The 11,082-nt window shown below is 34.9% G+C and overlaps 1 protein-coding gene across 1 annotated transcript in view; it reads right to left on the bottom strand.

Annotated features, from left to right (window-relative positions):
* Window positions 1-10,467, bottom strand: part of kif5ab (kinesin family member 5A, b) — a gene marked incomplete at both ends in the record, with an annotated part of 36,344 nt that extends 25,877 nt beyond the window's left edge. Inside the window, one exon of the mRNA XM_079432843.1 lies at window positions 10,339-10,467. Within this exon, the coding sequence (XP_079288969.1) occupies window positions 10,339-10,467 (129 nt within the window). The remainder of the gene's footprint in view (window positions 1-10,338) is intronic.
* Between the last annotated feature and the right edge of the window lie 615 nt (window positions 10,468-11,082).

Genomic DNA, 11,082 nt, shown 5'->3' on the forward strand with positions numbered 1-11,082 from the left:
CACGTGAGGGATTGTGGGATACGCTCTAATAGCATCAGTCCAGCAGAGCGCTGACATTAGCATTTCCCTCTGCTTCAGCTTCATCCAAACATCCATCCGTTCCTCACACCACTGCTGCGGTTCACACAGCACATACACATGCATGTTATTCACTTCTGTGCCTGGATATGGTCATGTTTATAATGGCATATCATGATATATATGTTTATAATGATATATATAGTCTCTATAGAGACTCAGGAAACACGTTAATCAACTCAATCCTTAGCCATCTTCAAGAAACAGCTAAAAACACATCTCTTCCATCTTTATTTGACCCTCTATCTCTAGCACACTCTATTCTAATTTAAAAACAAAACAAAAAACCTCTAGCTTCTCTATTCTTCTTGTATTCAATGTATTTGTTTTCTTTTTATTTATTATACAATTAACAAAAAAAGGCCTCTAACACTAGCTTGCTCTATTCTTTTTGTATTCTATCTGTTTTCTTTTTATTTATTATATAATTAAAAAAAACTATCTACATGTACTGCGTTAAGCTAACTGAGACTTGCATATTATTGCTCTTTTGCGTATTTTGATTGCTTGTCCTCATTTGAATAAAAGCGTCTGCTAAATGACTAAATGTTAGGAACATTGTTTTGAAGTGTTTCTAAAACATTAAAATGTCCAGTTATCTTGTCGTGATTACCACAAAAACATTTCTTACAACATTTTACTAACTTTATTTTCAAATTAAAAACAACATTATTTGAACATTTATTTTTAATATTCTAAGAATTTAAAATGTCTAGTTTTCTTGTTGTGATTATAATGTTATTTAAAGGTTACAAAAAATGTTTCTGACAACATTCTAAAAACATTATTTTCACAAAAAATGTAACATTACTTGAACAATTATTAAAGACCAGAAAACTACAGAAAACATGGAAGGATGTTTGTTAGCTGGGTTGGTTTTTACTAATGTTCTCATAAAATTAGGACAAAAATATTATTTAAATGTTCATGGAACATTTTTTCCTGGAGATTCATTTAAAAACATTTAAAATTCTTTTTAAATGTTGCTACTTGTTTCAGAAAATTCAAAAGTAACATTCACATGTTTGCAACAGGACAAAATGGAATGTTCTTTTAACACTCGCATAACCAAAAAAATAGGCCTATATATATATTACTAAAACATAAGAAAATGGACGTTTTGAATTATAGAAATAACATTTTTATAACTTAATGGGAACATTAGTAAATAGGGATGTAATGATTAACCGCGAGCCGGTTAAAAATCGATTCATATATGTGACGAGTTAAATCGGTTGAGATGCCAAAGAAATCACGATTCAATTCGGGGTAGGAGTTTATATGAATGTATGTCTGAGGGGAACTTACTGTCTTTAGAAAAGATTAGATGGTATTTTTTCTCTGTATAATGCATATTAAAGTTCATAAGTTAACAGCAGAAACGCTTAAAGCGCCACCTGCTGGCAGAGACTGAATCTGCGTCTCCTTCAGCTCGTCTGCTGTTTCGGTTTCATGCAGATATTTTTTTATGTATACAGTAGTTTCACAAAACTGAAGTCAGACCATTCTGTTTTTGCTTCAAATTATACAGTCTCTAATTTACATTAAAAACTGCTCATGTTGCATGCATGCAGCATCTTTGTTTGGATCATGATTAAAATGCAGTGGTTGCCTCTAATTTTAAATGGAAAGAGCACAGACAAAGCCTTATTTTGTTTATATGAAGAGATTTCCTTTATTTGTGTTATTTAGTTGATTTGGAGCTTGTTTTAAAATTTCAATTTAGTTTATACATTTACATTATATTTACATTTAGTTATTTAGCAGAGGCTTTTATCCAAAGTAACTTACAATAGAAGCAATCAAAACCAACAAAAGAGCATTAATATGCAAGTGCTATATTAGTATATTATTATAGGGTTATATTTCAGTTTCACAAAGAAACGTGCTGCATTTTGTCCAAGCAATAATAAAAGGACACATTTAATTTATAATTTGTCTTAAATCTCATTTTGTAAAAAAATTTAAAAAATCAAATCGAATCGTGAGTTGAGTGAATTGTTACATCCCTATTAGCAAAATATTCTTAGAACATATTATTGTTAGCTGAATAGAGCGATAGACAGACAGACAGACAGATTCCCTGAAGAGACTCGAGCAAACCCAACGAAACCGCACAGACTGAACCGAAGTGAAAGGCAGAAAAATGAGCAGTTGAAGGGAACGGTGGGCAGATCTGAGATGAGGATGTGATCTGAATGTGTTCTGCAGGGACGTGAAGCGTGATGCTGAACACACACACACACACACAGACAGACATCAGGATAACCGGCCGCGCTGGGAGCTGAAATACACACGGGATCAGAGCGAAGCAGATGCACCTGAACTCCAGCAGCAAACCCCAGACCTCTTCATTAGACGCAGAAACCCAGCGCTGGTGTTTGCATGACTGAGTGGGAGGACATTAGTGCTTCTCATCTGCTTTTACTTCAGCATTCAGATTTTACACTGACATCAGGTGACAGATGAACTTTGATTGAACCCACAACCTTTGACGCATATGAATTATCTTCTCCTGCCTTTTAAAGGATTCTCTTCTCTAGAGCTGAACAACTCGCTGTAAAAAATACAGCTGCATATTCTCCAGTTTACCAAACCTTTTGAGTCTCAAATACAAAAAAATGCTATTTTAATGAAACTACATAAAAATCCTTGTCAGACCAAATGTTGTCCCAACTAGTCAAACACAGTTGTCTGTTTAAAACACCCGCACTGGATTTCAATTTTGAAACACGCAGAGCTCAACCAAGCGTTCTCTCCACCCGCCAACCAGTCGAATTTCCGTAGGCGGGATTTACAATTTGTGATGTCACAAATACAGGAAAACAACTTTGTAGTCCAAACGAGCCGTTTATTGTAGTTCTTGAAAAGGGATTTTTTAAAAACAAAATATCTCCCTTTGGAGTGGACTTTGAGATTTGTAACTTTGTAGATCGTTTTATGCCCAAACATACACTACACACACTGACTACAATTCAAAAAGTGAAAAAGCATAATAGGACCCCTTTAAATTACCTCAAGGACATTAATTGTTGTTTCGGTTGCTGTGACAATCATTTTTCTATTAGTAAAATAAGATAATCAGCATTGCATGAACAAACAAATTTCCGTTTTTTTCTAATTTTCTAAACAAAGTATCTTTACTGAGAAGAACTAAAAAACTATTGTTGAGAGAACTTAAAAGTCTTACTGCATCAAGTTGCCTTTTTTTCATTTTGTCAACTATTTATTATTGTACAGTGTATATTTAGGTATTTATTACATTTAGCATGCTCCCCTGCTGTCAGAATGGGCCTGTGACCCGTTGATTTAACCAGTGCATTAGCTAACAGTGACTATGGAGCCGGTTAGGTGTTGTCTACACGTGTGTGTGCATGTGCTCTTACATGCACGCCTGCTAAAGAGCCCTGTGGCTTTGGCATGGAAATCAAGACATAACAAGAAAGCCAGAGGCTGGAAGAGCATCAAACCTACATTCAAGCTTTTTAATGGAAATAAAGCAGAAACTGCTCTAAAAATGTCACATTTGAATATTAATACAAACAGATTCACATTTTGAAATCCAAATGAGGTATTCATAAAAAATGTGAATACATTTCAGGAATTTAGAATGCTGTTTATAAATGTAATGTGACTTTTACTTTAGTTAAAGTGTTGAAGTTCAGTGTGCGTTTGTGCTCCAATTAAATTTCCATATATGAAATTTATTAGCTGTAGTAAAAACAAATATGAAACCTATTAGATTGGAACAATTTCATATATTAGCATGTACAGACTATACAAATATGTCTGTATATTTATGTGCAATACATTCTTGGACATATATGTCATGTACATGTATGTGATCCATCCTATAAGTCGCCAATACATGTTGATATTATATAAGTAAAAGCAAAAGATAAACAGTTCATTTTTTTCATATTTTTAAAATATGTAAAAAATTAAAATAAGTATTACAAAAACATAAACATGTATTTTTTGTATATATATATATTGTTTTTAAAAGTTTTAAAAATTGACGTATATTTGCTATAAAATATAATATGTTATAATCTTCATCTATCCACAGAATGTATGTATGTGAAAATTATATCTATCACCTTATAGGTAACATATATGGGAATATCACAGTTCAATATATGCCATATATTGCAGTTTCATGCAGGATCTCAATGAAAAGACAATAATCCACACCATAATTGTCTAACAGAAGCACGTTTTCTTGCTTTGTAACTAGATGAATAGAATATGTCCTGTGCAGACAGCTGCGTATCGATCAGAGCTTGTTCTGAACTGCATTAGAGCGGCGCAGACAGCAGCAGTATTGAGCTAAAATGCATTATGTGCTTCTGCTGTTGAAATCTGAGCCCAAACTCACACACACACACACACACACACACTCACACACACACACACACATTCAATTTTCTGGTGCATTCTTATCTTTCTTCTTCATATCTCTGTCTTTCATTAAATCCTCCAGCGGTTTGTCTCTGCAGCGGCTGCTGATTTAGTGTCAGAGCAACTATCACACGGACAGCAGAGATTGCTTTGATGAGGAAGATGAAGGTCACTGACAAGTCTTGAGCTTTTATCAGATTCACTGAAAGTTAGTGATGGGAACAAGATAATGGGTAGATACTGGGTTAACGGCATCCGCTGGCTTGTGTTGTGTTGGCGTAACAGAAGAGCTTATAATTAAGTCATTGCTGGGTAAGAATAAATTATAATATGCTTATCAGGAGTTTGCCACTGAAAATTATTTCAAACTGAAATCATTTACATTCTGGAGGAGCGTCACTTAAGGAATGGTTCGCCAAAAAATGTGTTCACCCTCAGTTCATCTGAGATCAGGATGAGTTTGTTTCTTCATCAGGTTTGTAGAAATGTGTCTCTGCATCAGTGTCTCAGCAATGGATGCTCTGCAGTGAATGGGTGCCGTCAGAATGAGAGTCCAAACAGCTGATAAAAACATCACAATAATCCACACCACTCCAGTCCATCAGTTAACATCTGGAGAAGACAAAAGCTGAAACACATCCAGCATTAAGATGTTTTTAGCTAAAATCCAAATCCATTAATAAAGCTTCTTCCAGTGAAAAAGTGGTCTGGTCTGAATCAGGAGAGTTCATCCAAGATTAGGATGAAGAAACAAACTCATCCTGATCTCAGATGTGAAGGGAAGCACATTTTCAGCAGATTTTGGGTGAATCTACCAGGAATAGAACCTAAACCACAGCCTGCAGCTCTAAACATAGCTATAAATCATCTGACTTCAGTCAGGTTTACTGCAATAGAAAGGGTTTATCTGTCTCTCACTGCGTGTAGAACTTGCCTCAAGCCAGAAATTCAACAATAGGCGAGTAGTTCACACAACTATTTCATGATATCAACACTGGGTTTATAGGGAGTTTTGAACATGTTTTCTGCTGAGTTCAGCGTGAGCCACGCAGCAATAATAGGCTGAAGCAGAGCAATCATCTGGGTTGCAGCGTTGCATGGCTTTATTGAGCTAGAAGCCTCTAAACTCTCCTTTACTAGGGTCTCTGATTTCAGCTTTAGTAGACTTGCAGAAATATAATTATATATATAATATATATATATATATATATTTTTTTTTTTAACCAAAATATATTGCAAAAAATGAAACTTAATGAAATGTATTTTATAAATTGATATTTAGTTTCAACATTCATGTACCAAAGTATGTTTAAAAATGTATTTCCAGGGCAAGAAAATATATTTTTAATCAATATATTTTAAATTTATATACTGTATAAATTTTGTAATATTGTATTGTTTTTGGAACATTGTAAAGCATGTTCCTAATTGCTCATTTTTATTTAAATGTGTTGTATGTCCACACGTTATAAAAAAATAATTACATTCTTCTTAAAATGTGACGTGTATATATATATATATATATATATATATATATATATGAATATAGCCATATGGACTTTATTAATTTTTTTTTCTTACATTGAATCTATTTGGCTCTTGACTCTTGATATTGTTGCATCTAAGATTTAATTAATGAGCATTTTCCAAAGGAAAAATTGAACTATTTAATTTAGTTTTATTTACTGCATTGTAAAAAAAAAAAATTTTTTTATTGCATATAAATAATAATGTGCAACATCTAAATGAGCAGCTTTTGTTCAAGCCAAAAATATTATTTAACATGACTGAATCAACTTGCTTACATTAGGTTACAACAAAAACTCATTTTAAGGGTCAGATGAGGTAGAAATAAAGCACACTTTTGACAGTGAAGCCCAACCAGGACTCTCTCTGACATCAACATACATCACACACATCTACAAACACAACAGCATCGATCTGTTCCTGACATCCACTCCTGACCGCAGACCAGACAACAAAGTAGCGTGCATGACACGGTGTCTCCTTCAGGTTGTATGCTGCATGCTTTTAAAGGCTGTGGACATAATCAAAGCCGACAGCCGCCTTCCTCTGACTTCTGATGCATGTCAGGATGTGAATCTATCAGGCCGGCGCGAAGCAGAAATCATTTCTACACAAATGACACTCGAGAGTTCAGCAGTGCACAATGATCATTTATCTTAATGCGAGGAGCTCATTTATCTCAGTGCTTTATTAATGAAAAACCTGCCTGTCCTTGAAGACGGTGCGGAACGAAAGAGAAAGCGAATGCCGTGACGTTCATTTGAAGCCAGCAAGTGCAAAATGGGTTTTACCAGGGCTTCCTTTTAAATCATTTCACTACACTGGTTTGAGTGGATGTTTTATTTTTGACTAAAACTTTCATGTCAATATTGTTTTCATTAGGGATTTATTTATTTATTTACTTTACATATGACTTTCTATCCTGGCAGTCTTTTGTCAAATTCAGTATTGTTTAATGACAGAATCCTCCAGGAAGTGACATCATTTTGGTGGGAACATTCCCAGAACGTCGTAGCAAGATTTTCTTGATGTTTAATGTCAAAAGAATGTTTATTCATAATTATCTGGTCTTTAATAATGTTCTCAAAATGTTTGCACAAATACATTGATACAGTGTTCACTGAATGTTTTAAACATCTTAGACTTTTGTCTTGTTTTTAAATGTTACTTGTTTCGGAACGTTCAGAAAACATTGAAAAGTAACATTCCCATAATGTTTGCAAAATATGGAACGTTCCTTAACAATGCAACAAAATTACTTTTTAAAACATTTAAAAAACTGGACGTTTTGAACATTGAGAGAACATTCACAAATAATCTTTTCATATCTTAATGGGAGCCTTAGCAAAATTTTCTTTGAACATATTTTGGTAACACTTTATAATAACTGCATGCTATGAATCAAATAGTTAGTTCATCGTTTATAAAGCATTGTCTCAACATTAATAGTCAGCAGTTTATAAATACAGCTATAAATGCCTTGTTCTTGATTTATTAGGCATATCTATTACAGGAGATTTAAAGTCTCAGTTATATTCCCAGCAGAAAAACACAGAGGGATACAGAACTCAGAAATATTTTTTTCAAGATGCAAAAAAATTAAACTGTACACCTGAATTTTTTATTTTATAAATTTTTTTTCTATGAAATTGCAGAGGTTTATTTTTCTTTTCTTTTTTATCAAGTGTGCAGTTGTACAGTTTCATTTTTTTGCATCTTGAAAACATATTTCTGTGTCCTGTATATCTTCTCTGAGTTGTGTTTGTTTAACTTTTCTGTTTGGAAGATAACTGAGTCTTTAAATCTCCTTTATAAATGCTGGCAACTTCTACCGGACTTAATCATGAATTACAGCAGGAATATGTTTTAATAAAGCAATTATTAACACACTGAGCAACTATTGTCATGTGTCTAAATAATACGATTTATAAATGTACATTTAAATAGTTTATTAATCGTTTACTTACACTTTGTTCTTATGATCTTATGAACCACTGACAACTCCTAAATAACTGGTTTGTAAATAACGCAATAATTTAGAAATGATATATTGATCATTAATAAAGTATGAAAATACAGTTATTAAACATTATAGAACAAACCATTTATAGCTGTATTTATAAACTGCTTACTAATGCCTAATGTTGGGACAATGCTTTATAAAGGATGAATTGACTATTAATGATTCATAGTGTGCAGTTATTATAAAGTGTTACTCATATTTTTGACAGCAGGATCAATGGATTTTGTGAATTTGTGTGATGGTTCACTATAAACCATCCTCTTTGGTCACAAATCAGTTTGATAATATCAAAAGATTTCAAAAGATGATTCAATTCTGAAAAACTTCAAATTGATGTCCTCGTGTAAACTAACTGTTCTATTATTTCTGAGCATCTGCTATATGCTTTTACAGAAATACTTATTCATATTCACGTTTTCAAACGTTACGGAGTTTCTGCAGAATAGGAATGACCCATTTATCAGCATCAGCCTCACACACACACACACACACACACACACTCATCAATAACTGCAAACCTGCGCTTTCACACTGGCACATACAGACATATATTTATTTCCCGACACTCTATCTTTAATCTGAGCTTTAGAGGCTGATCTATTTGTGCTGCTGCAGCACTGGGAGCTGGTTATGAGAGCTGAGAATGCTGCTATATTTCTGCCAAGGAGATCAATGTGTGTGTCTGAAAGCGTTCACACTGTAGCATATCAGAGACTGAATCAGACAAATTTAAGATGCATCAGAACATTGAAATCCGAGGAGCTGGAATTCAGAGAGGCCCCAAGGAAACAGGACAATGTCATAAATTAGATTCTGGCACCACTAGTCTGAAGCAAGCAAACTAACCAACTTTTTCACAGAACAGCTTACAACCTTGAGACAAAAGAATACTTCGAAATAATTCGAAATCAGGAAGGAGACCGTCAAATTTGGGGCAAGTAATCAAGACTGATGGTCAAAGAGATCTATCTATCTATCTATGGAAGCAATAATCCACACCACTCCAGTCCATCAGTTAACATCTGGAGAAGACAAAAGATGAAACTAATCCAGCATTAAGATGGAGGAAGAGTTATTATGGATTATGGACTTGAGTTAAAAACATCTTAATGCTGGATGTGTTTGATCTTTGGTCTTCTCCAGATGTTAACTGATGGACTGGAGTGGTGTGGATTATTGTGATGTTTTTATCAGCTGTTTGGACTCTCATTCTGACGGCACCCATTCACTGCAGAGCATCCATTGCTGAGCAAATTAAATTTCTCCAAATCTGATGAAGAAACAAACTCATCTGTATCTTGGATGACCTAAGGATGAGGACATTTCCATCAGATTTAAATTTTTGTCTGAACTATTCCTTTAATCTACCTTTAAACTAAAGCCAGGATTGCATATGCAGTGCAAATACAGTCCCGATTATTCTTAAACAAGGTTTGCAGCAAATGATTTTGCATCAAGACTCACGTTTTACTCTTCTGTAGAGTGAGTACTGAATTAGCATATAAACCTTGATTTAATACAACTTACTCAATACTCATTGGACTAATTCACCCACATAGTTTTTTTTTTTGTCAAACCATGAGTCATAACCACAGCACATAAAAACAAACACTTTATTTCAGGCTGTCTTTGCATCATTGCTCTTGCAGATAGATGGTGCTCACTTGATTTTAGCAGCAGTGAAGCCCATTATGTGTGTGTGTGTGTGTGTGTGTGTGTGGGGGGGGGGGGTGTAAATTAAAATAGAGGAGACACATACGATGATTCAAAACTGAATCTATATCTATATAAAACATGCATTTATTCTACCTGATCTGACTGTGTGTGTGTGTGTGTGTGTGTGTGCGCGTGTGTGTGTGTGTGTGTGTGTGTGTGTGTGTGTGTGTGTGTGTGTGTGTGCGTGTGTGTGTGTGTGTGTGTGTGTGTGTGTGTGTGTGTGTGTAAATGACACTCTTACTCCTCTGGGAACATGTGTACTGTTCCGAACCCTCAAATTCTCAGGCCTAAGATGTGTTTTTATATGTATTTACATATGTATAAATGCTTTCATAACCATTTATAAAGTTCTCATTCAAGTGAAATATTGTTTAGATATTTATAAATGCACTTGTGTGCATGCATAAACATGCAAATCTGGATTAATCAGATCATCAGCATGCACTGGCCAGTTTTTCATTAATAATGAGCATTAATACCATCTGGAGGAGTGTGAAAATGAAACTTTGAAAATAGATTTGGACTGTAATCCATCTGCGTCACTTTACTGATAAACAGGAAGAATATCAAGAGGAAAACTTGTATGAACTTACCCCGATGATGACAGTGTCATCTCCTTGAAATGTAGGGATATATTTGTCCCCTCGGAGGGTTTCGGAGTGGTTCAGGGGTCTGAAGCGACACAAAACCCTGATGTTGCATTCTGCGCTGACATCAGCCATCCTGAGACACAACAATGCGTTTCTCTTCTGATCTATGAATAATTCGCGCGGTCCTCTGTAGATCAATGGCGTTTAATAATCAGGATGAATGCGTCTCGAATCAATCTGCTGCGAATCAAAGCATCTTGCGAATCGAATCCGTCGTTGAAGCCTGCGAGGCGAGCGGATGATAGTGAAGTAAAGAGTGTTTCTGTCAGTCGCTCTCTCGAGGTTGTGTTGTGAGTGTTAGTGCTGCAGAAGTGCCGCGTGATGCTGCAGGGATACGGAGACACACGCGCTTGGCACCGCGGCGCTCTGATTGGTCGGTATTTGACAGGGGGCGGGGCGTGTCTCTCTCATCAGCACCGCTGCTTTGCATGTCGACTTATATTTTGGACAAAAGTGAGAAATCACAAAATGAGAAGAGCATCAAGACATCTTTGTGTATTATTAATGATCCTTAAACCCTTTCAAAATCGGCAAAGAAGAACACAAGGCAGCCTATGGTTTGCTGGACTTTGCTGGTTTACTTTGAAAACTGCTCCAAATCCTTCTAAACAGACCGGCCAGGACACAAAGATAAAAAATAAATAAATAAATAAAATAAATATTTATTTTAAATAATAATAATAACGA

This window comes from Barbus barbus, assembly GCF_936440315.1.
Source record: "Barbus barbus genome assembly, chromosome: 13".
NCBI lineage: Eukaryota > Metazoa > Chordata > Actinopteri > Cypriniformes > Cyprinidae > Barbus > Barbus barbus.